The sequence below is a fragment of the Bicyclus anynana genome, chromosome 18 (genome assembly GCF_947172395.1).
Source record: "Bicyclus anynana chromosome 18, ilBicAnyn1.1, whole genome shotgun sequence".
In the NCBI taxonomy this organism is placed as follows: Eukaryota; Metazoa; Arthropoda; class Insecta; order Lepidoptera; family Nymphalidae; genus Bicyclus; species Bicyclus anynana.
In genome coordinates this window covers 2,193,438-2,217,342 of record NC_069100.1, presented here as the reverse complement: position 1 = coordinate 2,217,342, position 23,905 = coordinate 2,193,438, and the positions used below count along the sequence as shown (strand labels likewise).

The window sequence follows — 23,905 nt, the reverse complement described above, 5'->3', positions numbered from 1 at the left end:
CAAAAAAACTAGATTGAAGTTCATCTTAGTTTTTAAGATTAATAGTTAATGAATTAAACTCCCTTATTCCTCCGATGAAAACTATTGTAACAATTGCCTACTTGAAATTTCCAACCGTTATCTGTATACATTTGATGCGGTGTACCACGTTCTCATTTTTGTTTACGTACCTTTGCAATTTCCATGTCATTGAATATTTATAATATAATTCGTTTATTAGTTCGTTATGAGATTAGCGCAAACACTTAGATGCGATAAAAATCAATTTGTTTTTATTCTAATCGTTATGGCCTCATCTCAATCTTTTGGTAACCATATTTTAATATACAACAGATACGCAATTTGTATTGTACTTATTACAAGTGTAGATAAAAAGCTACTTATAGTGTTAAGTTAACTTAACTTAGTTTAGTTTATAATGGTGAGCACATTCAAACATATCTCATGTGATGTGTGCAGGCAGGGCACCGAGGAGCAAGTGAAGCCGCGAGTACTGCGTTTCACGTGGAGTATGAAGACGACTTCGTCTCGAGACCCCAACGAGATTATGGCTGAGATTCGAAAGGTATTTACATATGATTATTTTTTATAAGTAATAATACGTGTCTTATAGGACATTAAAATAAGAAAATGTAATTCAAAATATCCTTGATATTATTTCTGAGTGTGTAGGTTTAATAAAACACATAGTTTCAACTTGTAGTGGAACGGCTTAACTATAGCAGAACGTACGTTGCGAGCATAGCTCTTTGACGGATGTCATAATTCGGTTACGTATTGAAATGGTCACCAAAATATTATATTTGCTGTCGCCACACGTTCCGTTTGTGTACTTTACTTTGAAGCACAGACTACATAAAAATACCAGAATTTGCGTTGCTAATATACCTCACCGTATTTTAAAAATCCATATCCATAGGTCGGCTTGATCCGGCTCGAAGGACCACTTTATAACGGCCAGTCTTAATGTAACACAATGTTTAATTGGGAGAATTTAGGCTTCTTGTGGAACGTACGAGTATTTGGTGACTTTTAGGCGCGGTAAAAATCATTGATATTATTTAAAAGGCTGTAAAAGAGTGACATACGTTGTCACTCCATACATCCGTATATTGTAAGGCACAGATTACATTATTATATCGATATTTGCGTAGCTAAAATTTAGAGAGAGGCTCAGAGTTGTTGTTCTTGCAGGTGTTAGACGCAAACAACTGCGACTACGAGCAGCGCGAGCGGTTCCTACTGCTGTGCGTGCACGGAGACCCCAACGCCGACTCGCTGGTGCAGTGGGAGATCGAGGTGTGCAAGCTGCCGCGCCTCTCGCTCAACGGCGTGCGCTTCAAGAGAATATCCGGTGAGAGTGCTACTGTGTTACAACAAATTTATTTGCATTCTTCTTCTTTGTCGCTGCGCTCTTGACAGAGCGGTCGTGGTCCTTAGGACGTATTGGAGGCAGATGTAATACGCCTCACGAGCATTCGCCACTTCTCCCTTTGTGTAGTGAGTCGCGTACATTCATGCAAGGGACCGCCTACAGCAGATTTAATCTGGTCGGTCCATCGCATGGGTGACCTTCCGCGTGGCCTAGTTCCCTCCACCTTCCCTTGCACAACAAGGCGTTCGATACAATCATTCCCTCGCCGGGAGACATGTCCAAAAAACTGAAGAATGCGACTGTGTACTAATGTCGAGAGACGTTGTTTTATGTCGAGTTCTTGGAGTATAGAGACGTTAGTGCGGAACTCAGTCCAGGAGATTCCCAGCATTCGTCTCCAACACCACATCTCCAGAGCATCTATCTTTTTTTCCTCGACTTGTCGCAAGGTCCATGTCTCTGCTGCGTATAAGAAAATGGGGAAAACAAGAGTTTTTACGAGCCGGATCTTGGTGGCTTTGGTAACCTTCTTGTTTATTTGCATTAATCATTATTTATTTCACGAATTCATCACACATGATTGTATAATTTAGCTAAGTTTAAAAATTTTGTGTCCAGGTACTAGCATCGGCTTCAAGAATATTGCATCGAAGATCGCAAACGAGCTCAAGCTGTGACTGCCCGGGAGCCTTCCGCGCCGCCGCCGCCGCCGCCGCGCCAACCCCCCCTCCCCCTCGGACGACGACCTCACTCCGCCCCCGCCCCCGCCGCCGCCGCCCAGGTCCGACAGCCTGCGACTGTCAGCGGAAGACATGGTCTTAGTCGCCAACGCGGGCTTGCGAACCCCGTCAGGAGCATTGGCGCATTATCTGACAGCGTACACCCCGGAGTCGCTCGCCCGAAGCGACTATCTGCGTCCGCCCTTGTCTCCAGCGAGGATACAACCGCGATCATCTTTATCACTAAGAGTCGACAGCGTGGATGAGGACCGTCTCAAATATCGCGTCGTACACACTTCGAGCGTGCACCTGCTGAAGAGGCAGGGTCGCGTCCGCTCTCCCGTGTCGCCGCCCTGCGACTGCCTGCCTGTCGACCCGATACCGCCACCTGAGTTGTTCGATTTTTAAAATTCCCATCAACAAGCGCGGCGCGCCGACAAGGAGTTTGAATTTCAAATTCTAGAAATCAACTGCCGTGGTTCCATTTTCAAAGTTTTTATAAAAAAATCCACGCGGCACGGCGTCATGGAGCTATTCGATTTTTAAAATTTTAGAAAGTTAATGTTGTTCAGCGATTATTTTACGGAGGATATTCACGGTGTGCTATTGTTGCTGTAACAGTAGTTACGTTTGATTTTTAAACTTATGAAATGACAGAACCGCGATCTTGCATTTCTAAGTACTTCAACGATTTTATCAGATGTGCGATCTGATAAAATCGTTGAAGTAAACATGGCAATAAATTATACTAGAAATAACCAAAGCATAATAATAAATCTGATCTAAAATGTAAAATGTTACTTAGCTTGCTTGAACCTTGCCCAAAATAAACTCGGTACACAAATGAACTGTTCTATCGGTCACAATTGCCTCTGTATAATATGAATTCTGCGTCCGTCATCACAACAACTATAACAGTGCGCGCAAGATAAATTAGCGCGTGGCCAAAATCGGATCTAATGGAGTTCCGCCATCTTGTTGTCTATCTCTCTATCTATCTCTAGGTAGGGAAAAGAGACCAGTGAAGATGGCAACATCAGGTACGCAAGACTGGGCTATCCATAAATCAAATTGCGCTATAAACAGATAGGCAAAAAATTTGAGAGATTGTTTATGGAACGATTATTTTTTATCTGAGTTTAAATTTCGAACGTATCCTACTGAGCTCGAATTGAAGTTAAATTTTTACTTATAGAATGTGTCTAACACTTCTTATATTTGTTGATTTTAAATTCGACCAGAATTTTTTGTCTAGTAAAAGACTTAACTATAGTTTACTGTTTTTTTTTAATCATGTCTTTGTATAATAGTAATAATATAAATTTTATTTTTTAACTATCCTTGGTGTTAAATCGACCTTAAATTATGAACTAAATGTATAGTCTATTAATGTAGTGCATGTTTTTTAATTCTCTGGAAACTCTTGAAACTCTGGAAACTCTCTGGAAATTTTTCTCTTGAATAATTTCCATTACAGTTAATTTGTCTGCCTTCAATAGTTTTTGACTTTTTATCAATTTCATGAAAAAAAAAGACATCAAATACAAATACAAGTATAATTTTTCTTGACTTAATAAAACAAATGAATTTTATTATGTGGCACTAATTTTACATCTGTCACCTTAGTTCTAAAATTATAGTCGAATTAATATTGTCAACCTCAAATTATGTGCAACATTTTACAATTTGATATCAATTAGGTATATATGAAATGTTTTTTTTAATTGTACCTGTATGTAAATATCTCTTTTAAATTGTTGCCAGATTAAAAAATAAAAATCCTACTAAAACCTTTCGAGACAGGGCGTTACGTAATTTTTTCACCTGGCAATGTATTGACGCGATGTCAAATAAAAAATATGGAATTTAAGAAGACTTATAATTTAAATCAGTCATTGGATATATTGAGCATAAGGATAATAAGAGATGTGCCAAGTGCTGGTCATTCTCAAAGATGTCAGTGTAATTAAACTAAAAGTTTGATCTAAAAGGGTTCAGCCGGCATATTTTAATGGAGCTGAACTTAATCGTTTAGTTAATTGTAACTCGCTCTCAAATTACAACGCCTCGTTTATTTTGTATAAATAAATAAATAAATATTAATTATTATTTTTAATATTACCGTGACTATCACGAGTTTTATTGTATAATTCATTCGAGTTGAGAAAACAATTTGACGCATTGTTGACAGCTTTATACTTTATGGTCAATGATCAATTAGTTGATCAGCTAACCGCTTGTTTGTTCTGTAGTTAATATATATTATATCTATTTATAGTATATAACTATGAATTTGCAATATAGAATAATGTGATAAACTAATATTATTTGACAAAAAATATATTAATAAAAATAAAAATTTAATAATTTATATATAATTTGATTATTGTGAATAATATCTATATTGATAAATATAGATAATTTTAATAATTTACCTTATTTCACGGGTCATCTATTGAACAGGTTTATTATTCATTAATTATCAGTCTATTTTAACGACCATCAACAGAGCCAGGTTACCCTTCTTCTCCTCATAGAAGAGGAGATATGGAGCTTAAATCCACCACACTGCTCCAATGCGAGCTGGCAGGTTTATAATTAATTATTCAGATTTGAGGTTAATCAGATATTGTGCCGATATTAACAACTCGTAGGTCATATATAAATTGTCAGATCAGCCGAGACTAAAATTACATCGACGTGTCAAAATATTTTCTTACCGCGAATGAAGTATATCGTAGTTAAGTGACAGTTACTTGCTGTGTATTAGGTGGAATTCCCCATTTTTTATATTTATAAAATAATGTTTTTAACTATTTTTAATGCTGTAACCTATTAAATTGAATCCTGCATAAGTTGTACGGTTTTATTGTCTTTTTTTTTATAAAAACATTTATATTTCTTTTATAAATATGTATATTTTTATCTTTGTTCACCTAATACATACTGTGTAATCGTAATTTTGTGCTATTCGCTTACATATTATTATAATTAATTTACTTATTATTATGAATGTAATAATGTACAAAGTTGAAGAAATGAGTTTGCGCTCAAGAATACAATTTAGCTTAGTGTTTAATTAATTAATTTCTTTCCAATTGAATGACAAATATAAATAAATAAAATTACGTTTAATAAATAGTTAAACCGATATCTCTGTCGTTGTATTACAAAAACCGCAAGTTATAGGTCGCTTCAAAGAAAAAGAACGCAGGAGTCCCTAAATAGTGATGGGGTTACAGAATTATTTATATACAATTGATGAACTTGCTTATTGGTATCTTTTATGTCGCACTGCTGCGAACGTGTTCCTCTCTCATAGGATGGGGTGAACGAAAAGAGGGAACTTAGACTGGGGTTAAGTAAAATTTTATTATCAGATGTATGATGTTCTTGGAGTTTAACATGCTTTTGAGGAGCTGAGGAAAGAATAATTGACATTTGAAATAAGTTAATAAATCGACGCAATAGGTATAACTGGCGGGAGATCTCTCAATGTGGTTCGCTTAGCATGGCCTTATCGGGTCGATAGTGTTACGTAATTTATCATAATGATTAATTAATTTATTATGTAACATGTAAAACATAAGTGTAACTTTTGTTACACTAAATTATAATTGTAAGTAACATAATTATTGCACTCATTTGGTAATATGTGCATAAGTAAGTGAGTCACTATGTCGGTAGATTTCTAGTGTTCTTTTTACTCGACGCGACCTATAATGAAGTGTAATTTTATAAGAAACACTATCGTGCTGTTACGTTGAAAATAAGTACCGCTTAAATAGATTAAGCTGTTTGGAAATTCGTCGCTCTGAGGTGCCATTTTGGAAACAAGTTCGGAAAATATTGATCAAGAAACGTTTCAATCCAATTCCTTATACTAAAATAACCAGCTATGTCCATTACGACCGGGACGATTACATGAAAATATACAATGCGGTTTTGGCAAAGTCAGCCTCTGCAATCATCCCCGAGGTCCTTAATTTATAATGTCATGGATTCTAACCAAGGCTACCGGGACATCGGAACTGATCACTCTCAGCCCACCAACTCCATCAGTCCCAATGCTCCTCTAAGCTGAGGTCCGAGTCTGACAGGAGTCGTCGCTAGACCTTCCCCTTCTATCTTGTAGACCTCGGGGAGGACACAGTACAGTAATGTAAAACGCTTAGCATAATGTAACCTAATATCGTGACAAATATAGCTTAAAATTAAAAAAAACTATAAAATTCATTATGGAACTTAGCTTTTGTGATATTTTATATTTTTAAACTGGCAACTCAGATGCAACGATTTTAAATGAGTGCATTGTGACATGTCACGTAATGTTGCCGTTATACATAGCATTTGATTTTATTAAAAACGGTAGAAATATTCTACCATTCCATTTATTTTGTTATAGGTAATGGCAACATTGGTGACGTCACCACGTGTCTCAGTGAAATTAATAACGGTGTCACGCGGTCGCCCACTACAGTTGTCTCTTTCTAATTATAAGGCTGAATTAGAAAGTGTCAAATTGTTCTCATCGTAATACGTGTTCGTGTGGGACACTCAATCTATAGGGTAATAATATCCACACAACAAAAAAATACATAAATTAATATGTTAGGTGTGTAACGTAATTGTGATCAAAGTATTATGAACTTTGTAGTCATATAGCAATAATGTTCATTATTGATTACGTGTCAAATCTATAATTTTTAACATGTTGTATTCGTTAATTGTAATTAGCCTTTGATTTGTGATTAGTTATGTTTTTTTTGAGATTTGGTGTGGTGCTTTCTTTTTTTTAATTCGTGTGTGACCTTTCGCATACTTACTAGGTATAATATAAATATTAAAATAGGTATGTATGTATGAATGTCTGAAAGTGAGGCGATCGCGGCTGTCTCTTTTTCTATAATCTAATTAAGCGTAGTGTTATACTTTTACAAGAAATCATAAAAATTACGTTTCGGCCCCAACCCTGTGTCGCATATACCTAGTTAAATATTAAATTCATAATTAATTGTAAGTAAATAAAATAAATGCCATTCTCATCCATAGAAACAATTTTTTAAAGTGCAACACTGTTTTTATTCCTTTGAATGCTACCAATTTCTACCAATAAACCCGTCTATGCCAATTTTACAATTTTTTTAAATTTATTTTCTATTCTGAAGAAAATGCATTTTAAAATAAATGCTGTGACGTTATTTTTTGTTATTCCTAATATTTTTATTTATGTTTATTTATTGAATTATTGGTTACTATGAATGATATCCCACGTTTTACAAAAATATATATTTTTTATTGTTGTATTTTAAATTGTCTTCGTTCCGAGTGTTGCCATACTGCCAAATAATTTCCCAATTAAGTAATGAACTTTTAATGTTAATAATAATATTATTATAATCAAGTGAGTACAAGACCGAGTTGGGTGCGTTTTTGCGTTAAACTATAAAAAAAATTGTGTAGTTTTTAGCAGTTCAAAATGTAAGATGAATGTCTGTCTGTATGAATATAACTAATCAACATAATTATCAGCTGATAAACGTCCACTGCTGGACCTCTTTACTAGGATATTTTAACATGATAAATATCTGATGGTATGGTTGCTCATCTTATCATTAAACAGTAACTGAGTTTCAAAGTGCATGCTCTTTTCCGCGTAGTCGCTTTCACTCAGGTCTCGCTCTAAAGCGAAGGCCACAACAGTGCGTCCAATATGCGTCCACAATAGCGTCTATATTACCTTCCGCGTCCGTTAGGATCGTCCGCGACCTTTAGTAATTCCCATTCGATTGATGTATGCTGGAGTGAACTAACACTGCGTACGCAGTGGACGCATATAGACGTTGTGCTGTGAACTTTACTTGACGCGACGGGTCGGGCCGGAATTACAATATGAATGAAGTTTACATACTGTAGTTATATATTTATATATATTATTATGAGCTTTGGTTATATTATAATTGACTGTTTAAGTGACCGACGCGCGTCGACGGGCGCAGTCGATGTACCGTTTGTGAGATATTCAAGTGGAAATAAATTTTATTTTTAATTCCAATATGTTGTTTTTTTTAATAATATTTAACTAAACTGTATAGTACGTTAAGCAGTAGATTCCGGATATATATCATTAACATCTGACAGAATTCAAATCCTCTTACATGATATCTATAACTTTAGGTAAACCTGCAACATATAATGAGATTTGTGTGACACTCACTACAGACAGGGGTTAAAAGAAAAAAAAATTGACCACACTTTATTTATATTTTCAACAATAACAAAATTTATTATATGTAACGTAACGTTAAACAATACAATTAAACAATTATGGCTCCTAGATTCAACTCGACAAAAAAGAATTCATTATATAAGGTATCGTACCTAACTATATATCTATTTAGTTTAAACAAAATTTTAACTTAAGTTTTCTACGAGTATTATAAAATCATACTGTTTCTTGTTCTTATTATACCTAAGATAACTATTTTTTTTTCTCAAATTTTCCGCTAAGGGAGCTGACATTGTAATTTAAGCTATATTACTAGACGTGCTAAATAAATTTTACTCTGACATATAAAAGATTTAAAACCGTACATTTCTGTGAAGCTACAAATCTCATCTACCAAAGTACATATATCCGACATGCGCATAATTTAATTTCTTAAATTATAACTTAAGGGTTACTAGAAATGTTTCATTATACAACACTATCCCGTCACTGTTGACTAAAATAATACTGTACTAATTTTTTTATTATTTTCTAATTTAATTATTAAGTAATCTTAAACTTAAAATTGTACAACAATCTTTACACCTAAACAAATAATAATTTAATAGAGTACCTAAGTATATACGACATTAATAAAATTATTGACTACCTACAGGGTAATACTAATCAATTCGTTTATCAAACTATGAATGTTCCAATTTCAACTAACGACAACTCGGCAATCCCAGGAATCCGGGATCCCATATCGAAATACGTGCTAAATTGATGGTAAAATGTAGTTGCTGTTTATGAGGTAAGATATATTTTTTTTTACCATTGATCAGCGTTTCAAAAACTGAAGAAAAGATAATTTTAGCTTTAACAATATAAGAAAAAGAAATTAAAAATATTTTATTAAAGCTTTAAATTAATTGAGTATACTTATCATGTTAAACGTAAATTCTTTGTCTAATTCTTAATCTAACAGCAAGGCACAATATTTGTATACCTACATTGATTTTCAAAATATAATACATAAAGTAACTCCAAAAAAAATGACGGTTACATTTATGACACCTTTTATCTCAAGAATAAGATTAATCTAAGAATGTTCCTTGTTTTTATTTATAGGTAAACCATCCAAATCTATCTCAGTGCTTGGTATTAATGGAGGCTTAAATCCACCGTATTCTATCCTCAAATTAGTAACTTTGGGCGTTCTATCAGTTCTTCTAAATCTTTCTGTATAATCTTTGTTCTTTCCCCACTGGTCATTGTAATTTTTTAAAGGAGGAGGTCCAAAGTATTTTGTACTTGGTTGATTTAATACTTGTTGATGTTTGTCCGAAGTTGTGTTAGAGTATTGGTAAGTTGATGCGTATTGGTTTCCCCACTGAGTTGAGTAAACGGGTGTAGCGTTTTGTATGTTCCTCAAGATCTGTGCATTTGCGAGCTGTATTTGGTAATTCCTTTGTGATTCGGCCTGCTGCTGTGTGCTTAAATCGTCATTATGCACGTAACTCGGTAATGCTTGTTTATATTGTTCTTGATTGTACCTCAGATAACTTGCAGCGTTTGATAAAACGTCTTGGTTAATTCCGTATGTGTAAATTGTTTGTTTCTCAACTTTTTCGAAGGGGTAAGGAACGTCGGGATGTTGAACGTTGTTCTCGACTTGGTATGGAACTTTAACCGCTACTGGAACATGCACAGGATATGGGACTTTCTTCTCTACAATTTTCTCGACAGGGTAGGGAACTCTTTTCTCTACTGGATAAGGTTTGTCAACGTATTTCGTAATGACAACCGGCTTTTCGACAATTTTTTCGACAAACGTTTTCACTGGATAAGGGACTTTTACGTGGACTTTTCTCTCAACAATTCGTTCCACTGTTACAGGGTATGGAACTTTTTTCTCAATAACCCGATCTACTGGATAAGGTTTAGGAACATGCACTTCAACTGGTACAGGAATCCTTTTTTCAACGGGATATGGAACTGGGACTTTAACTTCATGTCTAACTGGATATGGAACTTGTTTCTCTACTGGATAGGGTACTGGAACTTCTTTCTCGACAATTTTCTCAACAGGAACAGGCTTTTCTACTGGCACAGCTACTGGAACAGGTGTTTCTATATGAACTGGATACAAAACTTTCTTTTCTACAGGAACTTGGATGCCGATGGGTATTCCTACTGGAGTTGGGATAGGTACTGGGTGCACAAACTGTTTTTCAATAACCTTTTCTACCGGGTAAGGAATGTGTACTGGACGATCAACGTAAACTTTATGTTCTACAGGATAAGGTACCCTTACTTCTACTGGATACGGTTGGAGTACTTCAACAGGGTACGGTTTATCTACATACTTAGTCACTTCTACAGGCTTTTCAACTATCGTTTCGTATCGAACTGGGACGGGAACGGGCCTATCTACTGGCACTTGTTTAACTATCTCTACTGGTTCTGGATATGGAACTTTCTTCTCAATGAAACGATCAACGTATGTAGTTACTGGCACTTGTTTCTCTATTATGATAGGCTGGATTATTTTACCGTTATTTTCTGCATAGTAATTTGCATACAAATTTCTGTTATCAGAAGTCGCTTGAACTTGAACAGTTGATTGAATATTTTCGCTCGGTTCTAATGTTTCTTTTGAATCTTCATTGTTATTGTTCTCATAATCGTCGGAGCTTTCGTTGGAATTTTCGTTATCTTGACTACGAACATAGTCATTTTGTGCATTTTTATTTGTTTTTTCATTTTGTAAGTACTTTTGATAAAAAGATTTTACAATCCCATAAGGATTTCCATTATTGCTTCTTCCTTCATCCAAATATTCATGATATTCGACGTCATTTATGTGAGTTATCTCTACGGGTATGGATTCTTGTATTTCTACTATCGTTTTACCATTGTCTGAGTTTTCAACAGTTTTCTCAATGAACTCGCTGTCAGACGCTTCGTGATCGTCAACGGTATTGAAGATTTCTGAGTTGTTTGAGTTCAAAAGCCTTAATGCTACTGTAATTGGTGCCAAGTAATTTTGACTTATAGGCCTTGGAGTTATGTTTACTAAATCTTCGCCTGATTTACTTGCATCATTGTTATTGTTATTATTTTCGTCTATACTGTTTCTAACACCTACGACTTCATATCCATCTTGTATATACGGAACCATAGTTGAAACTAAATTATTAACAATTTGCTCCTTGTAATTACTGTATTTAGGATCAGCTACAATTATAGGTGAAGCAAATCTGTAATCATGATTGTTTGTGTCATGGGGTTGTTCTCTATAAGTTTCTGGGTGTTCTATTCTACTGTTAACAATATTACCAATTTTTGCAGTAACAGTTATTCTACTTCTTGGCTTATTTTGCTTGTGTCCATTATATGCAATTGTTTTAGAGTTTAACCGACGCTTAGGCTTAATATAGTCATCACCGTAACCTGTAATAGCTCTTTCTGCAGCGTGATTAATTCTTAATAGATCTTCGTTTGTAATGAGATCTTGTGTTGATGCTACTAATCTTGAGATACCTTCTTCCTCAGTAAAAGTTACAGGATTAGGCGTCGTACTGTGGCTTATTTCTGTAGAGTAATAATATCTTTCATTTCTATCATCTGGATTATCTATTTTGTAATTATTTATCCCTTGATTAGTTGGTTGCTTAAGATCTCGTTCGCCAAAATTACCGTGAATACTGTATTCCTTATATGAAGGTTCATCAGTATTTAAATTAGCAGATTTTCGTAAACTATTTGCATTTTTTTGCTGCAAATTAATATTATCATTTAGATCATCGCTAGGACAGTTGTGATCCTTAAAAACACGTACTACTGGCCCATTTTCTTTGGTTTCTATGATTTCGTCGTTATTTCTGTCATTCGATAAATTTTCATGCTTTTCTTTTTGTGTATTTTGCCTGTCGTCTGCATGTTCTGTGTTAAGTTTATAATGTGATGAGGGTGTGGGTGGATTTTGGTTGTTAGGTAAATACACATTAGGGAAGGGAGTAAACTGTACAGTGTTTTCGGGAATCACTTGGAAGAAATGACTCTGTACTGGATACTGTCCTCTGAGCAGAAATATTTGAAGTGGATTATGACCTTCTTGTATATTGCTTTCTTGGTTTGCTTGGCTTTCATTAGTGGTTTGTTGATTGTACATTTGTGGTGGAATCTGGAACAACATACAGTTTTTTTTTTTTTTTTATTCAAAGACAAAATTCATCTGATTTTAAATTTTAAAATAAGGGGTACAAATTATTTTACCCATACCTCTGACTGTTTCTACACGTATAATAGTGGAACGCTAAAATTCTTGGCGGTAATATGCCTTTGTCGGTGGTACCTTACCTCGGCCAATGCCCACTACAAGACCAGATCTGGGTCGATTTAGATAATTTAAACTCCTAAACTGACCCATCTGGCAATCGAACTCCTGTACGTCTTTTTTAAAAGCTATAGTTGTATTTTTTTATCCTTCACAAGTTAACCTTTGACTACAATCTCACCTGATGGTAAGTGACGATGCAATCTAAGAAGCGGGTTAACTAGTTAGGGGTAGAATGAAAATGAACGTTAAATCACTTGGCAATACGTGACCAGAGAGATCAGGAACGTGACAGCCAGACCTGGACCAATTAAGAAAAGCTCAATCAGGCCAGGAGTTCCTAAGATAAGTGTCTGATAAAAGACCAAGGTATGGTAACGTTCAGTTCGTCCGTCTCGTTTGTCCAGTGGTTAGCTTAAGTGGCTTCAGATCACGAATTTCTGGGTTCGAATCCTGTGTCGGGTCATGATACCCACTGAGCTTTTCTTGGTAGTAAGAGTAGTAGTAGTAGAAGATGAACCTGAGAGCTAAGTTGCAGCGCACGTTCGCCGAGCGCAAAGTTAGTGGTGTGCACGTGGTCGTGGTCACTCGTGGTCACGGCCACGGCGCCGTGGTAGCCGCTGCCGTCCGCCACGTAGCGGACGCGCTGCTCTGCCTGGAACACAATGAAATATCCATTAAAGGAGATCGACCATTATTCATACATTGCCATTGTCTTAATTAGTGTTAATAATTAAACAATGATAAAACTTTCAGATTGGTTAAAATTCCGTTTGATTGACAGTTGTATAATCAATTGGCAAGTTACCTTAAATGTCACGATTTCAACAAAAGCACACATTTAAAAATTTTTGGTAGTTTTGATTGTTTAAAATAAAGGATTTTCGTCATTTCAATATCATAGTCTCAGGTCAACTTCTTAAACAATAAGTATTTGCCTTATTTTTTTATAAGATCAATATTCCCACAAGCACGAACCTCAGGAAGCTTGACAAAGTAGTGCCCCACGGTGGCTGGCCCCACAGGGCTCATCTGCCAGTCCCATTGTACTGCGCCGACGTCCGCCTGCAGAAGACACATAAAACTGAATAAGTGACATATTAAATACTAATAAATGAGCCCTCGACTGCGATCTGGACCTGAAGTTATGACGATACAGTTGAAAACCATTAGGTACACCACCGACTTTCGACCTGTGGACTATGCTGTCCTGAGCACAGAACAGACATCGTCAAAAACTATACAGAGTGCTCGGGAGTATATCCCATAACTTTAAGGTGTTGACAAGTCCTCATATAGGAGCCGAACTGTATAACTAATTTTTTGTTAACTAAAAAAAACTTTTTTGTTTTTATACAAAGTTATTTAAGTAATTCCGACTATCCACGTAACACACGCGTTATTCGTAGCGGTAAGACTGTCGATATCGACGAGATATTGCAACAGGCACTCCGCACTTCACTAATAAGCTACTTCATGACATTTATCATAATTTATTTATAAGAAGAAAAGCACCAAAAGAGCTTAATGGAGTCATGCGAAAAACTTTAGATCCCTTCGCATGCTATCGTGAAAAACTCGTAACTAACGTATATTTTATATAATATAGCCTATAATATAATATAGCATTAGCTAACCACTGGAGTCTATACATGTGCGTGGTCAAGTTATGAAATAGCCAAGTTGTATATAATTTCCACATGTATAAATCACTATAATCGCAAATAATAAACCATGATTAAACACATGTTTCAATGAGTGTCCATACGGTTAATGATCGACGCCGGCGTGAATTAGTTACGGATCTAGCGGCGTTATATCACAGGTACACTCGGCTACCAATAAACGTGCAAACTTTATAAAAACACCTGCCTATTTTTAGGAACATTAGTTGTTGTTTGTGACAATGGTAATCTAATGGGATGTTGTGTTACAATGGTAATCAAATGGGACAGCATACAAGACCGTAAGGATATAAAGTGTAGCGATATTGCGGTAGTATAGAATAAAAATTAGGTGGAAAGAAAGTTAGGATTAGGTACATACCTACAAACTCTTCAGCCAGAATGTTGTTTAATTTAAGTAAGACAGCGATTAATCGTTTTAGTGGACTCAAAGGTGATTACAAATATAAGAAAACTAATGTAGAACAAAGGTTATGATTCACAACACTTGTCAGGACAACTTAATTAACAAATCAAACTGTAACCAAAATGAGACCCTAGAATGGCAGAGAATGACCTTGAGTGGAGTCACGTACTTGTGAACGATGTGTGTAGGGTTAAAGGTACCTTTGACTGTATACAAACACTCCCCTTTTCAACTCAAGTCACTCTCCCCGCCTATCCCAAGTAACCCATAAAGAATTACACAACAAGAGATGTGGACGGCTCGAACGCCACGAGCACACTGAAGCCAACACGAGATCGAGCGACGTCATATCCGTCACAGACTACTATTTCCAACACTAAACGGCGATAACAATCGTAGGTAAATAAGGTATTATTATGTGTATAATGTGGCTCATATGAGGGTGACATGTTCAATATTGAACAAAATCTCGATAAACAAAAAAAAAAGAATGGGATTGTCCTATACATTGTTTATTTTACTATACCTATTGAGAGTTCAAACACAAAGTATATGATCGTCTACTTACTATAAACTTTCTTTTTGCAACCATTTTCATAAATATATTCTGTTTGGTGAAAAAAAATTATTATTGCTGATATTGTTAAGAAAAATCTATAGACAACTGTACAATGTTAATAAATAACCAAGATCCATCGTTCTACATCCATCATACAACCTTCTCCGCGTTAAATCTCAACGCACAACTGCTAAACTATGACGTAACTATAATAGTTTGAATGTTGATTTTTAACGCGATTGATTACGAAATTGTGTCGCAAAACACTTACACCTCAGATAACATGCAATATGAATGCACAATTGTTAATAAAGTGTTTATCTTGGTGGGGGAAGATCATATTTTGCGAAATTCGGGTTATGTTTACTGTTTACCTCATATGTGCATTATTATTTATTTGTAAGTTGCGTTAGTTTTGCCTTGAGACATGATTTGTGAAGAAATGGATAAATGGATTTCTTCCACTTAGCACACTACCGGCAACACTTTAGCGCTCTGCTATGATGCAGTTACTAGGTAGAATAAACTACCTCTTCCAAATTAACCCGGCTAGTCTTCGTCTAATAGTCTGGCAAGTTCGTTGATGACACTCCCATGACGCGGGCGACGGGGGAAAAGATTGCGCGGGTGTGAAATCGTACGTGCGGGGAAGTGAGGTGCATCAGTCGATGGTTTTTCATTCGTCGCTACATGCCTCCCGGCCCGCGCGGGCCATCGGGAATGTTACGAACGAAGTTGCAAAGCTATAGGTACAAGCTATAGGTCTTCACATTCAGTACCTATGGGAAATTCTAATAATGCGTCGCGGCATCGACATGCGTCAAAAAAATAAAAAAATATTGACTATAAATTCGAAAATGTTATAGCGAAGTCATTTCTTCTGAGGATATTTGAGGAGTCAAAAAAAACCCACAAATTCAAGCGGTGCTTATGGGCCGTACAGACATACAGTATTTTAGTCGAGTAGGAACAATTTTTGGGCGGTAAATCCAAAAATTGTTCGTACTCGGCTAAAATACTAAAGTAGTCCGAACTAGGCCTCACTGCTTAAATATCCGACGGTTTTCACAGAGAATAGCAAAATAAATAATTTATCCAATTTAAATTCTATTGTCATTCGCAAGATCAACAGAATGTATTTTTTATCAAGTAAAAGCGAGCCTTGCCTTCAATACATTTTATATTACATAACCCCAAATCGGTTCTGTTTTTAAGAAAATCGTACATCCTATCTATATTTAAAATTATAAATCTGTAGAGAGGTCAATTCTGTACATGAAATCTATGTATTTCCAAAACAACTATCAGGGTTGATTAGTAATCGATACTGATGCCAAAAATGCAATCAGTAAAATTTTTGTCTGTATGTTCGTTATAGAAACAAAAACTACTCGATGGATTTTAACGAAACTCGGTACAATTGTTCTTCATACTCCTGGGCGGCATAAAGTATACTTTTCATCACGCTACGATCAATAGGAGCAGAGTAGTGCCCTACTATTTGTACGCTGTACAGCAAATACAAATTAACGTTATCTAATATAATATTGTTTAAGGGAAATGTTATTAAAACGGAAAAAGTTACTCAATTTTTACAGCAATACCCTCTTTAATTAAAATTTGGATTAAAGAGGTCTAAGGGCGGACGAAGTCACGGGCGTCCGCTAGTGTCTAATATAAATGAATCCGGTTAAACAAATGCAAATCAAACCTAGTAGCTGCAACAATAAACCCCTAACATGCTCCCAGCGTACGGTCATTGCTTAGCGCCTTATTAATACAGCTACGTGTACTTCAAGTTGTAGAATATATCATACAAACAGGTTCAACGTAATTCCTAGACGCAAAGGGCAGTGAATGCGACCACTTTCGTACTAGCGAGGTTTTTTCTCACCACTTTTACTTTCGGCAGCTATGCGATACCGGCGGCATTTCCTCTAGACGAGCTGGAAAATTGCTCGATATGTTGCCGCTTAATGATAATGCTCGGGGAAATGACTCCGATGTATGTAACGTGTCATAATTTGCTCGTGATCTGAGATTTCCTGTCGGATTTTTTTATTTTTTGTGATTTGTGGCATGGAGTTAGTCATCATTATTCTATTTACCAGACTGCAAGAAGGGTTATGTTTTTCGCGCGTATCTTGTATGTATGTTTGTTATTCTTTGTTACCTCAAATCTTTCAAACCGCTGAACGGATTTATGCAAACAAGATAACGTTAGATTTGTCTTGATAACCCAAGTATTCTTAGTTGAACTTAAAAAAAACAAAACACGACGACTGTGAGACGTTACAGACTTGAGATGAAAAACATTTTCTTTAATATTGCGATATGGGTATGACACTCACAAGTAACGTAACTTTCTAGTGGTAAACGTTTTTTCAACATCGGCTTAATCGATCCAGAGATTACCGCTACACATACTTCACCTTTTTCAATATTTTAGAACATGCTTTAAAACTAAATTGGCAATGGGCAGGACATTTTACTCGCTTGAAAGACAAATGGAAACTTGCAATCACTAAATGGCTAGGTCCGCCAGGAAAAAGGAGAGTTGTCATACCTCAAAAAAGGTGGATTGATGACATTGCCCAAATAGTAGGGAAGACGTGGATGAGGAAGCCTTTACCCTTTCAGGGTTCCATATTTTGAAAAATACTAACTAATCTATACTAATATAATAAAGCAGAAGAGTTTGTTTGTTTGTTTGTTTGTTTGATTGATTGAACGCGAGGAAGGAATCCCATTTATCGAGGAAGTAGAGAAGAAAAGGCTACATTTTATCCTCGTATACTATTATATTTTGTCTACGGGAACGGGATCAATGCGGGTGAAACCGCGCGGCGTCTACTAGTATTACATTAATTTAAGAAAATTTACTTAAAAATTAGTAAATTTTGAAATGTACGATTATTATTTAGAAATAAATAAAGTAAATAAATAGATTTGTAAAAGTGCCAGGAAAATATAAATAGCATACATAGAGTTGGTAATATAGAGTTGGTAATCCACAATCCCCTAACCTTACATAGCTAACATAGGGAGTTACCTAACAGGTGAGTGTAGGCAGGCGCGTATTTCCTAGTGAAAGGTGTTTCCGGCATATCTACAGTGGATAAAGTACGAATGTGATAATCTGACAAGCCATATAGAATAGAATAGGTTAAGATCACTACTTATTGTATAACACAGTCCTACTCAGCGTGTATGTATATACACGCTGAGTAGGACTGTATATGTCTGAACACGGTAAACTAAAATATGTCTGAACACGGTAAACTAAAAAAAAACTATTTTTTATACAGTTTTTACCAGTACACGGAGTAATTTGTGAGATAGATGGGTTGAAAGTTTGTATGGTTTTTTAGTCCTCTGTGTACAACTAGAAAAATACTAAAAATTATGTTATTCAAGATTTTTCAAAATTTAAGGTGAAAAAGAGGCTGATTTTTTTAAAAAGATATCCCCCTTCTGCCATGTTTTATTTGAATTCGTTCAGTGGTTTCAGCGTAATGCTCGGTCAACAAAAAACACGGACAGACAGACAGACAAAAAATGAAAAAATATATAATTTTGGCTTCAGTGTCAATGATTCATCGAAAATTTTCAAAATATTATCTTCAATGTACAGAATTAGACCTGTTACAGTTTTTTTAGGTATCTATACTAATATTATAAAGCTGAAGAGTTTGTTTGTTTGGTTGTTTGTTTGTTTGTTTGATTGAACGCGCTAATCTCAGGAACTACTGGTCCGATTTGAAAAATTCTTTCAGTGTTAGATAGCCCATTTATCGAGGAAGGCTATAGGCTATATATTATCCCCGTATTCCTACGGGAACGGGAACCACGCGGGTGAAACCGCGCGGCATCAGCTAGTAGAATATATAGCAACTCAAGCATGAACATTGCATCAAGTGGCAATGATTATTTTGTGTAATTCTTTGTTCAGAATCATAATCTATGGTGCAATTATTTATCTAGAATGGTTATTTTAACGAAAATGTTATTGTAACATCATTTCGTTGAAATGGCGGCTCTCAAATTACCCAGAATATATTAACGATAATCGGTCTGACGGCATAACATGCTCCAACACCAATTTCCAAATTCCGGGATAATTTTTACTGCAAATTTCTTGGAAGGAAGAATAATTCAATATTTCATTGTCTGACCAAGAATTACACAGCACAGGATTGTGGTACAGCCATAAATTGTCGATACCACCAAAGATTTTATTCTAGCTCGCCAAAACTGAGGCAGACAAAAGCGGCAAATTGTCTTAATTTAATTAAGTCGCATAGCAAACAACGAAAGTTACTTAAACAAATAATACTTAAATATTGTCTACAATATCGAGTTGTGTTTTCAGGAAGTGTAAATAAAAAAAAAACTATGTATATATATACCTAAGTACATAAATATATACTTAATGGAGTTAAACGCAAAATAGTGCATGTGTTCGCTCTGTGGTGTACCTAAATTCGGATCACTTTTTGCGGTGATTTTGTAGGCATATCTACAGTATAAAATATCTTTGGATACCACAGAACATTAATCAATTGTTGAACTTAAGAAATTCGAAAAAAATCATTGCTATTGGGAGCTTTACTGGCGTCAATTGAGAGTTGAGATTTTTAGAGAGGCTTTGCTATTGGCTACTTATCTGAGCAATCAGTATTGTCAAGAAAAATTGTGAAGCTAATTTGAAATGAAAGTGAATTTATGTGTTCTAAGTTATAATAAAATATTATATTGGATTTATTGTGTTCCGTTATCTCGTGGACTTTTACTTTTAACTGGACTTACGCAATACTCCTAGCAGACCTTCTAGTTTAATAAAGCCTACAGTTTTATGCTTCCCTACTTCTATTTATATTATAGAACAAAGTTTGTCTGTCTGTTTAAATTTTTAACCGACTTCAAAAAGGAGGAGGTTGTCAATTTCATCGGTAGGTATATTCAATTTTTTTAGATTTTTTTTATTTCCCTACTGTCATTAATACTATGGCACTATTGATGCCAAATCTACTCATACAAAAAGTTTTTAAAAACAGACTGGTGACAGAAGGGTTCATTTTTAACCGACTTCCAAAAAGGAGGAGGTTCTACGTTCGGCTGTATGTATGTTTTTTTTTTGTGCAAAGGATCAGGAGCCTGTTTGTCCAGCGCGGAAATGCAGCCAGTTTTCTTGCCACCATTCATGGGCATGATTTGTATAGTTATTAAAAAAAGTTAAAAGTTTGGCTGGTGGGAGGCTTCGGCCGCGGCTAGTTACCCTACCGACAAAGACATACCGCCAAGCGATTTAGCGTTCCGGTAAGATGTCGTTTAGAAACCGAAAGGAGTGTCGATTTCATCCTACTCCTTACAAGTTAGCCCGCTTCCATCTTAGATTGTATCATCACTTACCGTCAGGTGAGATTGTAGTCAAGGGCTAACTTGTAGAGAATAAAAAAAAAGTTAGCAAAAGTTTTTTAATTTAAAATTTTTCATACTGTCAGAAGAATAGCGAGACTACGTCATCATGGAAGCGATGAAAAATGGCGGCACAGGCCAGCAAAAGATTTAAAATGTAGAGGGGTCTCCGCTGCATCAATAGGCAGTTATTTAAGTGTGTTATAAAGATTACGTGTTACATCACAACCGACACAGCTAATTATGTATCAAACGAGAGACAATGTAATGCGTCGTTACAAAACACTTCCGTTTTGATGGAATGCCGTTACGTTTATGTAGAATGTTGTTGAAAAGTTAAATGCATTTTAATGTTAACGTATAACACCATTAGTCTGATTATAACTATTGGTTTTTTCAGACCTAACACCAATTTAACCTATACCTATAGTGTAGGTAATTAATATATTAGTGAAATATATAAAAATAGGGATTGAATTGAAAAAATTGAAGTAAAAGAACATGGGAATCGAAATGTCTTGGAAATAGCATGGGATATAAACCCATCTTACTCCGAGACATTTCAATTTCTATCTAATTCAATACCTCATGACCCGAATCCACTTAGCCTCCATTCGCACGAGAGTTTTTTTAACGAACGTTGATAAAGCGCAAATGCAACAAATGCATTTCCAAGTGTAATTAATTATGTTCACACGGCAGCGTTTTAACAACACAACGTTTTTGTTCAAGCATGTGTCGCATTATCAATTTTGGGTTGGTAATAGAACTTCATTTATCTTTGTTGGAATATTACAAAAATATATGTCTTTGGTACAGTGGTGGCCAGTGATAAGGTTCTATTGTCTGTGGATGATGTTTATTGACACTGTCACTCTTGGATATTTAAGTGTTATATTATCTGTCATTATCTGCTTTTTTCAAGTGATCTGCTGTTCACTATATTTTACAAATAATAAATAAATAATAAATGGAACAGTGCTTAAGTCTTTTACTTGACTCCAACTCCCAACAAACTTTATACTACATTTGAACGCTTTTTTAAAAAACTCTCGTGCGAATGAGGGCTAAGGCTAACCATTGAAACAACCAACAGATAAATATAACGAAGAACATCGTTAAGACGTGTTAAAATATTTTTTTATTGCGCAATTTTAACTATTGTCGAACAAGCGTTGAGAATGTTTTTAATCTACGAGAACGGAAGCCATTATTCATTGTAGTATTTTAATGTTATTGTTATTTTATTTTTATTTTTATTTTTATTTATTTTGGCAAAAACAGTCATTACAAAACAATATTACTAATTATAAGAAAATACAATCAAAATAGACAATACATTGCCGAAAAAGTACTTATAAATATAAAAAAGAGTTTGAACATCGGAAATAGTGAGTAGGTACAGAAGTTATAATCGAAGTATTATTATTGATATTTTTTAAAACATGCTTTTTTAATTACATCTAAAGAACTAAAACTTAGGTCTAAATGAGAAAATTCAACATTATATAATCTCATAGCTCGAGAAACGCAACAGTTGCGTGTATATTTTTTATAAAAGTAGGGAGGTGAAAATAAATTAAATTTACGGTTGGGGCGACTAGGAAGTTTAAATCGGTATGAAAAATTAATTTTAGATAGTAACCCGGGACAATCGATCATGCCGTTCATTACTTTATATAAGAATGTGATATCAAATTGCTTTCGTCGATTAAATAAGCTTAAAATACGATGATGCTTTAAGGAATTTTCATAGGAATCACAATGGAAGTTAAAACGAAAGTTTAAGGTTCTAATAAACTTACGTTGAACTTTTTCGATACGATCAATATGAAATTTGTAGAATGGGCTCCAAACTATGCAACAAAAGTCTAGTGTTGAACGAACAAATGCAAAGTACAATATTTTTAAAGTGATCGATTTACTAAATGGTTTAGTAGTTCGGTTAATGAAGCCCAAATTTCTGAATGATCGTTGTATTATTTTATCTATATGTAAGTTAAATGTAAGTTTATCATCTAAGAATACACCTAAGTCACGAATCTGGTTTACACGCATAAGAGTGTTATTACAAAGTTTATAATTAAATTTCAAAGGATATTTTTTTCTAGTAAAAGATATAATACTACATTTATCAGAATTTAGAAAAAGCTGATTACGTGCACAATAATCTAATAGATTATCGAGGTCTTCCTGTAACTTCTGACAATCAGCAATACATGTTACAGCTCTATATAGTTTTGTATCGTCAGCATATAGCAGATAATTACTATTAACAAGGTAGTCTCCTATGTCGTTTATGTATAATGAGAAGAGCACTGGGCCTAAATGGGAGCCTTGTGGAACGCCAGAAGGAACTAATAAAAATTTTGAGCGAAAACCTTTCAAACAAACAGCTTGACTACGATTTTTAATATAAGATTCAATCCATCTGAGCAGATTACCGTGAACTCCTAATTTCCAAAGCTTTTCTAAAAGTAAATCATGGTTAATTTTATCGAAAGCTTTGGAAAAGTCTGTATACACGGCATCTACCTGGATGTTTTTATCCATCGACCGAGATAAAAAATCTGTAAACATAATTAGGTTACTTTCAACACCACGAGACTTTATAAAACCATGTTGATTTTCGTTAACGTTATTCCGAATAGCTGAGGATAGTTGACTTGAAACTATTTTCTCGAGAAGTTTACCAAAAATACATAATTTAGAAATCGGTCTATATTGAGTGATAAGGTGTTTTTGTGTATTTTTAGGTATAGGAGTAATAAGAGCTTGTTTCCAAATATTGGGGAATATACCGGATTCTATAGAAGCTCGAAAAATATAAGAAATAGGTTTCAATAGTGCAGTAGCGCACCTAGAGATTAATATGGGATGTATGTTGTCATAGCCTGCGCTTTTACGAATATTAACAGATTTAAGCTCCTTTAATATAATATCATCGTTAAGGTTAATAGAATTAATGTCAACAATGGGTGCATAGTCACAGTGCACAGGAAGTGTAGTGTTGGAATGACAATTATTTGTTTGTGGTATGAAAACAGAATGAAAGTATGTGTTGAATGCTGTGCAAATGTCATTACCGTGTGTATAAATTTTACTGTCAAAAATCATTTTTTCTGGTATGTCACTATTATTATATTTAGATTTTATGTAAGACCAGAAAAAATTTGGATTATATCTTATCCTA

General features: G+C 35.0%; 2 protein-coding genes across 11 annotated transcripts in view; one reads left to right on the top strand and one right to left on the bottom strand.

Annotated features, from left to right (window-relative positions):
- Positions 1-2,197, top strand: part of LOC112058090 (serine/threonine-protein kinase MARK2) — a 219,049-nt gene extending 216,852 nt beyond the window's left edge. For all 9 annotated transcript variants that reach the window (XM_052886767.1, XM_052886764.1, XM_052886763.1 and 6 more), the window contains 3 exons: positions 460-565; positions 1,195-1,354; positions 1,994-2,197. In XM_052886767.1, coding sequence (XP_052742727.1) covers positions 460-565; positions 1,195-1,354; positions 1,994-2,052 — 325 coding nt within the window. In that variant the 3' untranslated portion in view covers positions 2,053-2,197. The remainder of the gene's footprint in view (positions 1-459; positions 566-1,194; positions 1,355-1,993) is intronic.
- Positions 2,198-8,339: 6,142 nt separating this feature from the next.
- Positions 8,340-23,905, bottom strand: part of LOC112058089 (uncharacterized) — a 28,284-nt gene continuing 12,718 nt past the window's right edge. For both annotated transcript variants that reach the window (XM_024098768.2, XM_052886757.1), the window contains 3 exons: positions 13,623-13,709; positions 13,165-13,299; positions 8,340-12,491 (listed from right to left, as the gene is read on the bottom strand). In XM_024098768.2, the coding sequence (XP_023954536.1) occupies positions 9,405-12,491; positions 13,165-13,299; positions 13,623-13,709 (3,309 nt within the window). In that variant the 3' untranslated portion in view covers positions 8,340-9,404. The remainder of the gene's footprint in view (positions 12,492-13,164; positions 13,300-13,622; positions 13,710-23,905) is intronic.